This window comes from Rhinoraja longicauda, chromosome 44, assembly GCF_053455715.1.
Source record: "Rhinoraja longicauda isolate Sanriku21f chromosome 44, sRhiLon1.1, whole genome shotgun sequence".
Classification (NCBI taxonomy): domain Eukaryota; kingdom Metazoa; phylum Chordata; class Chondrichthyes; order Rajiformes; family Arhynchobatidae; genus Rhinoraja; species Rhinoraja longicauda.
The window spans coordinates 1,819,169-1,831,536 of NC_135996.1; the positions used below are offsets into that span (position 1 = coordinate 1,819,169).

At 46.7% G+C, this 12,368-nt stretch overlaps 1 protein-coding gene across 1 annotated transcript; it reads left to right on the plus strand.

Moving 5' to 3' along the window:
- Positions 1-9,955: 9,955 nt before the first annotated feature.
- On the plus strand, positions 9,956-11,885 carry LOC144612322 (putative G-protein coupled receptor 139). The gene is made up of 3 exons (XM_078431897.1): positions 9,956-10,048; positions 10,468-10,483; positions 10,981-11,885. The coding sequence occupies exons 1-3, from the start codon at positions 9,956-9,958 to the stop codon at positions 11,883-11,885; spliced, it is 1,014 nt and encodes a 337-aa protein (XP_078288023.1).
- The last annotated feature ends 483 nt before the right edge of the window (positions 11,886-12,368 follow it).

The following is a 12,368-nucleotide window of genomic DNA, read 5'->3' on the forward strand; positions in this document are numbered from 1 at the left end:
CGTCAAGAACCTTCTTCAGACAGAGTCAGGGGAAAAGGAAACGAGTGATTTAGATGGTGAAGTAGAGAAATCATACAAATGATTTGTTAAGGGGCATGCTAATTAAGTGCATGATGTGGTGATCGCGACGACACCTCTGAGGTGGGCCGAGTCATCAAAAACGACGAGACGGAGTAGAGGAGGGAAAGAATGTGCCAGGACAATATCATCTCGCTCAAGGGAAGGTGGACAAATGAGCTCGTTATTGACTTTAGGAAACAAGGTGGAGTACGAAGCCTAAACAGCATCAATGGTGCACGTGGACATAGTTGGGACCTTGATCCCCCTGATGTTAATATTACCTACGATCTGTCGTGGAAGGCAGGAAGGACCAGGGCTGGGAACTGAATATTCAGGGGTACACAACGTATAGAAAAGACAGACAGGTGGGCAGAGGGGGTGGGGTTGCTCTGCTGGTAAGAATAGAAAGGCAGATTATTATCTGAATGGTGTCAAGTTAGGAGGAGGGGGAGTTCAACGAGATCTGGGTGTCCTAGTGCATCAGTCAATGAAAGGAAGCATGCAGGTACAGCAGGCAGTGAAGAAAGCCAATGGAATGTTGGCCTTCGTAACAAGAGGAGTTGAGTATAGGAGCAAAGAGGTCCTTCTACAGTTGTACCGGGCCCTGGTGAGACCGCACCTGGAGTACTGTGTGCAGTTTTGGTCTCCAAATTTGAGGAAGGATATTCTTGCTATGGAGGGCGTGCAGCGTAGGTTCACTAGGTTAATTCCCGGAATGGCGGGACTGTCATATGTTGAAAGGCTGGAGCGATTGGGCTTGTATACACTGGAATTTAGAAGGATGAGGGGGGATCTTATTGAAACATATAAGATAATTAGGGGATTGGACACATTAGAGGCAGATAACATGTTCCCAATGTTAGGGGAGTCCAGAACAAGGGGCCACAGTTTGAGAATAAGGGGTAGGCCATTTAGAACGGAGATGAGGAAGAACTTTTTCAGTCAGAGGGTGGTGAAGGTGTGGAATTCTCTGCCTCAGAAGGCAGTGGAGGCCAGTTCGTTGGATGCTTTCAAGAGAGAGCTGGATAGAGCTCTTGAGGATAGCGGAGTGAGGGGGTATGGGGAGAAGGCAGGAACGGGGTACTGATTGAGTGATCAGCCATGATCGCATTGAATGGCGGTGCTGGCTCGAAGGGCTGAATGGCCTACTCCTGCACCTATTGTCTATTGTCTATTGTCTATTGACTGATATTCATTCCCTTGCAAGGGGTGACATAGAATCAGGAGATGTTGAATCAGTATGGATAGAAATGAGGAATTGTAAGGGTAAAAAGACCCTAATGGGAGTTATCTATAGGCCCCCAAACAGTAGCCTCGACATAGGGTGCAAGTTGAATCAGGAGATAAAATTGGCGTGTCACAAATGTAATGCTACGGTGGTTATGGGAGATTTCAACATGCAGGTAGACTGGGAAAATCAGGTTGGAAATGGACCCCAGGAAAGAAAGTTTGTAGAGTGTCTTCGAGATGGATTCTTAGAACAGCTTGTACTGGAGCCTCCCAGGGAGAAGGCAATTCTGGATTTAGTGTTGTGTAATGATCCTGATCTGATGAGGGGACTAGATGTAAAAGAGCCAAAAGAGCCATTAGGAGGCAGACGAAAAGCAGGTGAAGTGAAAAAAATGCGGAGTTGCGTATGGGCAGCAATAATGCAGAGAGTCAACTTACAATAAATGGCTGCAGAGGAAGAGGGAACTGTAAACGTGGGAGCAAGCGTCACCAAAACTGTGAGACCACGTTGCGAAGTTGGTCTACAATTCTGTGTTCTATTAATAGAGACTTACACATGAAAGTATCAGCGCTTCGGTCATAAGGATACAACAAAGGAGAAGGGTATTAAGAGCGATGTGAAAAAATATCACAAGGCAACAACAGACAACAGACAATAGGTGCAGGAGTAGGCCATTCTGCCCTTCGCGCCAGCACCGCCATTCACTGTGATCATGGCTGATCATCCACAATCGGTACCCCGTTCCTGCCTTCTCCCCACATCCATTGACTCTACTATCTTTAAGAGCTCAATCTAACTCTCTCTTGAAAGCATCCAGAATATTGGCCTCCACTGCCTTCTCAGGCAGAGAATTCCACAGGTTCACAACTCTCTGGGTGAAAAAGTTCTTCCTCATCTCCGTTCTAAATGGCCTATCCCTTATTCTTCAACCGTGGACCCTCGTTCTGGATTCCCCAACATCGGGAACATATTTCCTGCCTCCAGCGTGTCCAATCCCTTAATAATCTTATATGTTTCAATAAGATTCCTGCTCATCCTTCTAAATTCCATTGTCCACAAGCCCAGTCGCTCCATTCTTTCAACATATGACAGTCCCGCCGTCCCAGGAATTAACCTCGTGAACCTACGTTGCACTCCCTCAATGGCAAGAGTGTACTTCCTGAAATTTGGAGACCAAAATTGCACACAATACTCCAGGTGTGGTCTCACCTGGACCCTGTACAACAGCAGTAGAACTCCTTGCTCCCAAACTCAAATCCCCTCGCAATGAAAGCCAACATGCCATTGGATTTCTTCACTGCCTGCTGTACCTGCATGTTTATTTTCCGTGACTAATGAACAAGTCCACCCAGATCTCGTTGTACTTCTCCTTTTCCTAACTTGATCCCATTCTAATAATAATCAGCCTTCTTGTCCTTGCCGCCAAAGTGGATGACCTCACATTCATCCACAATAAACTACATCTGCCAGGCACCTGTCCACTCACCCAACCTGTCCAAGTCACCTTGCATCCTCATAGCATCCTCCTCACTGTTCAATCTGCCATCCAGCTTTGCGTCATCTGCAACTTTGCTAATGTTACTTTTAATCCCTTCATCTACGCATGGTTGTATTCTGGAATGACCTCAATGCAGATACGTAACAGATAAGTTCTGCTTTGGACTACAAGAGGCGAACAAAGTCATCGTGTCGCAGAGTGACACTGTATAGAAAACCTTTCATCCCGTCTTGTCCATGCCGACAAACTTGTCGTTCTGGGTTAGACCAATTTTAAGGTATTTCGTCTATTTATTTGTAACCCCTTCCAATCCTCATCCGTACAGATGTATTTTGAACGTTTTATTGTTTTCGCTTCCATTGCGTCCTCTGGCAATACATTACAGATAAGAACTATCATATGAGTGAATGGTTTGCGCCCGAACTGCCTCCCAAATCTGTCCCCTCTCAACCTAACCCTATGCCAATAGACAATAGACAATAGACAATAGGTGCAGGAGTAGGCCATTCAGCCCTTCGAGCCAGCACCGCCATTCAATGCGATCATGGCTGATCACTCTCAATCAGTACCCCGTTCCTGCCTTCTCCCCATACCCCCTCACTCCGCTATCCTTAAGAGCTCTATCCAGCTCTCTCTTGAAAGCATCCAACGAACTGGCCTCCACTGCCTTCTGAGGCAGAGAATTCCACACCTTCACCACCCTCTGACTGAAAAAGTTCTTCCTCATCTCCGTTCTAAATGGCCTACCCCTTATTCTCAAACTGTGGCCCCTTGTTCTGGACTCCCCCAACATTGGGAACATGTTATCTGCCTCTAATGTGTCCAATCCCCTAATGATCTTATATGTTTCAATAAGATCCCCCCTCATCCTTCTAAATTCCAGTGTATACAAGCCCAATCGCTCCAGCCTTTCAACATACGACAGTCCCGCCATTCCGGGAATTAACCTAGTGAACCTACGCTGCACGCCCTCCATAGCAAGAATATCCTTCCTCAAATTTGGAGACCAAAACTGCACACAGTACTCCAGGTGCGGTCTCACCAGGGCCCGGTACAACTGTAGAAGGACCTCTTTGCTCCTATACTCAACTCCTCTTGTTACGAAGGCCAACATTCCATTGGCTTTCTTCACTGCCTGCTGAACCTGCATGCTTCCTTTCATTGACTGATGCACTAGGACACCCAGATCTCGTTGAACTCCCCCTCCTCCTAACTTGACACCATTCAGATAATAATCTGCCTTTCTATTCTTACTTCCAAAGTGAATAACCTCACACTTACCTACATTAAACTGCATCTGCCATGTATCCGCCCACTCACACAACCTGTCCAAGTCACCCTGCAGCGTTATTGCATCTTCCTCACAATTCACACTACCCCCCAACTTAGTATCATCTGCAAATTTGCTAATGGTACTTTTAATCCCTTCGTCTAAGTCATTAATGTATATCGTAAATAGCTGGGGTCCCAGCACCGAACCTTGCGGTACCCCACTGGTCACTGCCTGCCATTCCGAAAGGGACCCATTTATCCCCACTCTTTGCTTTCTGTCTGTCAACCAATTTTCTATCCATGTCAGTACCCTACCCCCAATACCATGTGCCCTAATTTTGCCCACTAATCTCCTATGTGGGACCTTGTCGAAGGCTTTCTGAAAGTCGAGGTACACCACATCCACTGACTCTCCCTTGTCAATTTTCCTAGTTACATCCTCAAAAAATTCCAGTAGATTTGTCAAGCATGATTTCCCCTTCGTAAATCCATGCTGACTCGGAATGATCCCGTTACTGCTATCCAAATGCTCAGCAATTTCGTCTTTTATAATTGACTCCAGCATCTTCCCCACCACTGATGTCAGACTAACTGGTCTATAATTACCCGTTTTCTCTCTCCCTCCTTTCTTAAAAAGTGGGATAACATTTGCTATCCTCCAATCCACAGGAACTGATCCCGAATCTATAGAACATTGAAAAATGATCTCCAATGCTTCCACTATTTCTAGAGCCACCTCCTTAAGTACTCTGGGATGCAGACCATCAGGCCCTGGGGATTTATCAGCCTTCAGTCCCATCAGTCTACCCAAAACCATTTCCTGCCTAATGTGGATTTCCTTCAGTTCCTCCATCACCCTAGGTTCTCCGGCCCCTAGAACATTTGGGAGATTGTGTGTATCTTCCTCAGTGAAGACAGATCCAAAGTAACGGTTTAACTCGTCTGCCATTTCTTTGTTCCCCATAATAAATTCCCCTGCTTCTGTCTTCAAGGGACCCACATTTGCCTTGACTATTTTTTTCCTCTTCACGTACCTAAAAAAACTTTTGCTATCCTCCTTTATATTATTGGCTAGTTTACCCTCGTACCTCATCTTTTCTCCCCGTATTGCCTTTTTAGTTAACTTTTGTTGCTCTTTAAAAGAGTCCCAATCCTCTGTCTTCCCACTCTTCTTTGCTATGTTATACTTCCTCTCCTTAATTTTTATGCTGTCCCTGACTTCCCTCGTCAGCCACAGGTGTCTCTTACTCCCCTTAGAGTCTTTCCACCTCTTTGGAATAAATTGATCCTGCAACCTCTGCATTATTCCCAGGAATACCTGCCATTGCTGTTCTACCGTCTTCCCTGCTAGGGCCTCCTTCCAATCAATTTTGGCCAGCTCCCGCCTCATGCCTCTGTAATCCCCTTTGCTATACTGTAATACCGACACTTCCGATTTTCCCTTCTGCCTTTCCATTTGCAGAGTAAAACTTATCATGTTGTGATCACTGCCTCCTAATGGCTCTTTTACCTCTAGTCCCCTTATCAGATCAGGATCATTACACAACACTAAATCCAGAATTGCCTTCTCCCTGGTAGGCTCCAGTACAAGCTGTTCTAAGAATCCATCTCGAAGGCACTCTACAAACTCTCTTTCCTGGGGTCCATTTCCAACCTGATTTTCCCAGTCTACCTGCATGTTGAAATCTCCCATAACCACCGTAGCATTACATTTTTGACACGCCAATTTAATCTCCTGATTCAACTTGCACCCTATGTCGAGGCTACTGTTTGGGGGCCTATAGATAACTCCCATTAGGGTCTTTTTACCCTTACAATTTCTCATTTCTATCCATACTGATTCAACATCTCCTGATTCTATGTCACCCCTTGCAAGGGAATTAATATCATTCCTTACCATCAGAGCAACCCCACCCCCTCTGCCCACCTGTCTGTCTTTTCTATACGTTGTGTACCCCTGAATATTCAGTTCCCAGCCCTGGTCCTCTTGTAACCATGTCTCAGTGATCCCTACAACATCATACTTGCCCATGACTAACTGAGCCTCAAGCTCATCCACTTTATTTTTTATACTACGCGCATTTAAGTACAACACTTTAACTTCTGTATTTACCTCCTCTCTCACATCGTTCACAATTGGCCCTGCCCTTAATTTCTTTTCCGCTCTAGAACTTCTGTTCCCATTCTTCCGAGAGTCTTTTGCAATATCTCCTGTATTCCCTTTGACCTCATCTTCATATTCACAATTTGTTAACCCCTCCCCCCCACTACTTAGTTTAAAGCCACAGGTGTCACACTAGCAAACCTGCCTGCCAGAATGTTTGTCCCCCTGCTGTTAAGATGCAACCCGTCCCTTTTGTACAAGTCACCCCTAGCCCAGAAGAGATCCCAGTGGTCCAGAAATCTAAATCCCTGCTCTCTGCACCAGCCCCTCAGCCATAAATTCATACCCTCTATCTCTCTGTTCCTGGCCTCACCAGCACGAGGTACCGGTAGCAGTCCAGAGATAACCACCTTCGACGTCCTACTTCTCAGCGCTTTTCCCAACTCTCTAAACTCCCGCTGTAGCACCTCCTTCCTCTTCCGCCCGACGTCATTCGTGCCCACGTGCACAACGACTTCAGGTTGATCGCCTTCCCTCACTAGGATTTTCTGAAGCCGGTCTGTGATGTGTTGAACCCTGGCACCAGGGAGGCAACAGACCATCCTCAAGTCCCTCCTGCTGCCACAGAATCTTCTGTCCGTCCCTCGGACTATGGAGTCACCGACCACTACGGCTCTTCCAGACTTCGGTCTCCCCTGTCGTGTATCCTTGCCAACAGGTCCGCCACTCGGACTGGAAACGTCTTCTGCCCCGACAGTTCCCAAGAGGGTATACCTATTTGCAATAGGCACAGCCACTGGGGTGTCCTGTAGTCCACGTCCACTCCCCCCGGAAACAGTCTCCCACCTTCGCTCGACCTGGACCCTTGGCGTGACAGCCTCACAATAGGTCCTGTCGAGGAAACTCTCGCATTCCCGGATGGCCCTGAGGTCATCCAACTGCCTCTCCAACTCCACCACACGTCCCTTCAGGAGCTGCACCTGGACACAGTTCTTGCAGGTGTAGCTCCCAGAAGCTCCCGCGACGTCCCTGTCTTCCCACATCCTGCAGGAAACACACCGCACCAACTTTTCCGCCATCACCTTGTGCCTATAACCAGCTCTGGCTTAAAACAATGGTATCCCCATTAAGTTTTAGTATCCCTACTCTGTGAAAAGGACCGTGAACATCCTATTTATCTATAATCCTTTATACCTCGGTAACATCATCGAATAACAGAAATACAGTAGAAATAATGCAAATCTATAAAACCATGCCGGGGTGAGAATGAATGAGCACCTCTTTTATCGAGAAGCCGCAAACTCGATGGATCAAATTGCGTAATTTTCAGTGGTTTTTATTCTATGTTTCTGTGAACAGTACAATAATGAAACCTACGTTCCTGTGTCAAAAGTCCAACTCTTTCCTCTTTGAACGAGCGCACACGTACGTACACTTTCAAAGAGGAATATATTTCCTCGCTTTCTTTCCACGTTCTAATTGTTCTTTTTAATCAGGCATGTGTGCTTATGAAGACAGTCATTATTATTATCGAACAATTTTTTATATTTTTCGATTGAGGGACAAAATCAAATGTTCGGTCACGGTGGCGCAGCGGTAGAGTTGCTGCCTTACAACGAATGCAGCGCCGGAGACCCAGGTTCGATCCCGACTATAACATATTCCTTTATTCGTCCCACACCGGGGAAATTTACAGTGTTACAGCAGCAACGTGGATAGCAAGAGTGCAAGAGATCATTCATTATGAATAAAAGATACATAAATTGTCATCAGTTTTCTGTGTGTTCTTTGCTGTTGTTGTTGACTCGTCTGCTGGGATCAGTGCTGGTTGTGCAGTCTCACAGCAGCGGGAAGAAAGGACCTCCTATATCTCTCCTTCGCGCACTTGAGGTGAAGGAGTCTGTCACTGAATGAGCTACTCAGTGCAGTGACAGTGTCCTGCATGGGGTGGGAGTTGTTGTCCAGCAGCGATGTTAGTTTTGCCATTATCATCCTCTCTCCCACCACCTGCACTGAGTCGAGGGGAAAACCCAAGACAGAGCTGGACTTCCTGACCAGCTTGTCGAGTCTCTTCCCTTCCGCCGCTGAGATGCTGCTGCTCCAGCAGACCACTCCATAGAAAATGGCCGATGTTGTTCCTTATGCTGTTCCTTAGGAGTGCCACCTGCACTCCAAAGCACTTGAGTCTCCTTAGCAGATGAAGTCTGCTCTGGCCCTTTCAGTATTGTGCATCGGTGTTTTCAGTCCAGTCCAGTTTATTGTTGAGGTAGACACCAAGGTACATATAAGAATCCACCCTCTCGATGTCTATTCCCTGGATGTTCACCGGCGTCGGGGGGACATGGCTGCGCCTGCGGAAATCTACCACCATCTCCCTGGTGTTCCCCGCGTTGATCCGGAGGCGGTTCCGCTGGCACCAGTCCACAAACTCCTTGATCAGTTATCTTAACACCCTGTCTTCGTCGCCCGTGATGAGGCCGGCGATGGAAGAGTCATCAGAGAACTTCTGTAGATAGGAGTCTGCAGAGCTGTGCCTAAAGTCCGCAGTATACAGGGTGAAATAGAATGGCGCTAGTAGCACTGTTCCCTGCGGAACTACAGTGCTGCAGACCACCCTGTCCAAGACCAGGTCCTTTGTCCTCACATACTATTGTCGGTTGGTCCAAAATCCAGGATGTGAGGTGGTGATCCACTCCCGTGCGCTCCAGCTTGCCACCCAGAAGCCCTGGCTGGATGGTGTTGAATTCACTGGAGAAATCAAAGAACATGATTCTCACAGTGCTATCCGGCTTCTCCAGGTGTTGAAGAGCTCTGTTCCGCAGGTAGATGATGTCGTTCTCCACCCGACGCGAGTCTGGTAGGCGAACTGCTGGACTATGGGTGCTGTCTGTACGGAGTTTGTGTGTTCACCCTGGACCTGCGTGTGTTCTCTCTGAGATCTTCGGTTTCCTCCCACATTCTAAAGATGCACAGACGTAAAATTGTCCCTAGAGGGTGTAGAATAGTGTTAACGTGCGGCGTTCGCTGGTCGGCGCAGACCCGGTGGGCCGAAGGGCCTGTTTCCGCGCTGTATCTCTAAACCAAAGAAGTAAAGCTAGTAACATAAAGCAGATATTTTAAAATCTCAAGTGAAAACTGCAAGCTAATTATAAAAATTGTTGTTATTTCTGAAATTTGCAAATCGTTATTGCTATTGAGGGCGTGCAGCGTAGGTTCACCAGGTTAATTCCCGGAATGGCGGGACTGTCGTATGTTGAGAGACTGGAGCAATTAGGCTTGTATACACTGGAATTTAGAAGGATGAGGGGGGATCTTATTAGGGGAGATGAGGAAGAACTTTTTCAGTCAGAGGGTGGTGAAGGTGTGGAATTCTCTGCCTCAGAAGGCAGTGGAGGCCAGTTCGTTGGATGCTTTCAAGAGAGAGCTGGATAGAGCTCTTAAGGATAGCGGAGTGAGGGGGTATGGGGAGAAGGCAGGAACGGGGTACTGATTGAGAGTGATCAGCCATGATCGCATTGAATGGCGGTGCTGGCTCGAAGGGCTGAATGGCCTACTCCTGCACCTATTGTCTATTGTCTATTGTCTATTGACATTCGCATTTGTTCCTCGACACCACTGAGGATTCATGGTGAAAGGACATATTTGTACCTGACTTGGATTGTCACCTGTTGCAATCCAATGTCATTCTTGTGAAGCGGGGTTTAAAAACAACAGTGTGGGAGAGTGGACAGAACGGCGAAATAGAGTGGGAGGCAACGCAGACAAAATTGAAAATTATGGAAATCAAACGATGTCGCCTGACGAGTATGACAAATCTGCTGCCAGATTGAGAGCATTCATTGCGCAGGTTTGTTTATCGTTATCCGAACTTTCATCGTCTTCGGTAAAATATCTTTTAATTAATTCTCTGCATGAAATATATTTGCAAGGTCAATAGAAACGATTTTTGACGACAGAGTGATATCATTCATAGTTCGTCAGCTGAATTTAACAAATAGCGAGAGTGCATTGATAATTTTTCCGATATAATAGTAATCGAACGTATCAATTTCAGTGTAACGAAAACGATTCACCTATCCCGGTGAATGCCGACATCTCCTGCACGGCTTTCAACTGACTTTTGATTTTTTTCATGTCTTGGTTCATCCGGGCTCCTTGTTCAGGACTGCCCCAATCCCAAAATTACGGTTCATGCCCGAAACACTCAGTCGGTTCCGATCGGTTGTCCCGGTCTTGAAGCAGTAACTGTTTCCCATTCCACATATGCACCCAGATCTGAAAGTTCTCATGTTTTATTTGCAGATTTCCAACACTCGCGGTTTTAGTGCATTCTCTCTAGTTTCCTCTTTTTCTCTTTCCCTCTTTTCCCCATAATTCGCACTGGACATCACATGTTTATTGAAACCAGGCCCAATTTTAGAGAAGCCCTTTCATGCTTGTTTTGACTTAAGGGAGGAATGAGTCTTCTGCAGCCCGTTTTCTGAACGTTCAGGATCTGAATAGAGATTCCGATTTGAAGCAGCGTGTTCCCACTCTGAGACGATTTATTAAATTCATACGCCCCTGGGCCCTTGTCGGCCTTCGGAGAACGCAGAGGAAGAACGTTCACATATGAGTGATTTTCCCAATTCTCACCGGTGGCCCTTATGAAAACGTTGCGCTCCACTAAATCACGCGACCTGTTCCCTCCATAAATCACCTCTCTCCTGCAAAGACCAACGTATCAATATTCCCGGGATGCCACATTCCCTGGATCTCATATTTCACCTCCAGGTCTGATCAGTATCTTTTCTGTTTTGTTTCTCTCTTTTACAGTTAACTTGGTGGCGATTGTGATCCTGTCCCGAGGGAGGTGTGGTCTGTCCAAATGTATCACTCGCTACCTGGTGGGAATGGCAGCGGCCGATCTCCTGGTCGTTATCTCTAACCCTTTATTGAGGAGGGTTGGTCAGAGTTACTTTCCGCTATCATTCCTGTACATTACACCCGTGTGCCGTCTCACCATCGTCTTACTTTCGACAGCCACGCATGTTTCCGTCTGGCTGACAGTCGCCTTCACCTTTGATCGGTTTGTGGCCATTTGTTGTGAGCAGCTGAAAACAAAATATTGCACCGAGAGAACGGCGGGTGTGGTTGTCACGACAGTGAGTGTGATGAGCTGTTTAGTCTCCATCCCTTTGTACTTTATTTACAGACCAGGAGAGGTTATTGATGGTGTCCCGTGGCGTTGTGTCGTCACGCGGGAGTTCAGTACTTCCGTCGCCTGGGCTGCATTTGACGTAACTGATCGCATTTTAACTCCGTGCATCCCGATTTTCCTGATTTTGCTGTTCAATGTTCTGACGGCCGCACGTATTTTAGTGGCCAGTAGAGCCCGCAGGGAGCTCCGGGGCTGCAGCAATGGAGAGAATGGTAAGGACCCAGAGATGGAGAAACGCAGCAAATCTATCGTTTTACTATTCAGTATAACCGGCAGTTTTATATTGTTGTGGATAACACAGTTTGTGTACATGGTTTACAGGAGGATTGCAAACGTTCAAATTCATAGCTCTTACTCAGATCCTAACCCTATCACAGAGCAAATATCATTTATGTTGCAAGTTCTCAGTTCCTGCACCAACACGTGTATTTATGTCCTGACACAGTCCCAGTTCAGAGAGGAGCTGAAGAAAGCGGCGAAATATCCACTGAATGCATTTGTTAAAATAACAAAAACATAGAAAGCACAGTATTCACAGGAGCTCTATGTGCGATTTTGTAACCCTAGACTCTCTTCGTGGGATTAAACTTCGTGGGATCAGTCTGAAGAAGGGTGTCGACCCGAAACGTCACCCGTTCCTTCTTTCCCGAAATGCTGCCTGACCCGCTGAGTTACTCCAGCATTTTGTGTCTACTTCCGTGGGATTAAAGGTATGTTTTATTTCAGGAACAGGCTCGCGTGAAACAATTAATGTGTAATAATTTACTATCGCTGCTAACAAACTGTGGGACGAAACGGAAGTTCTCGGACAAAACTCACTCGGGTCACGGGGAGAACTTACAAACTCCGTACAGACAAGCACCCGTAGTTTGGATCGAACACAGGTCTCTGGCGCTATAAGACAGCAGCTCTACCGCTACGTCACCGTGTCGCCCGACAGGAGAAATATCATTGAAAACATGTCATGGAAGTTTCAAAGGTCTTTTATTGTCACTTGTACCAA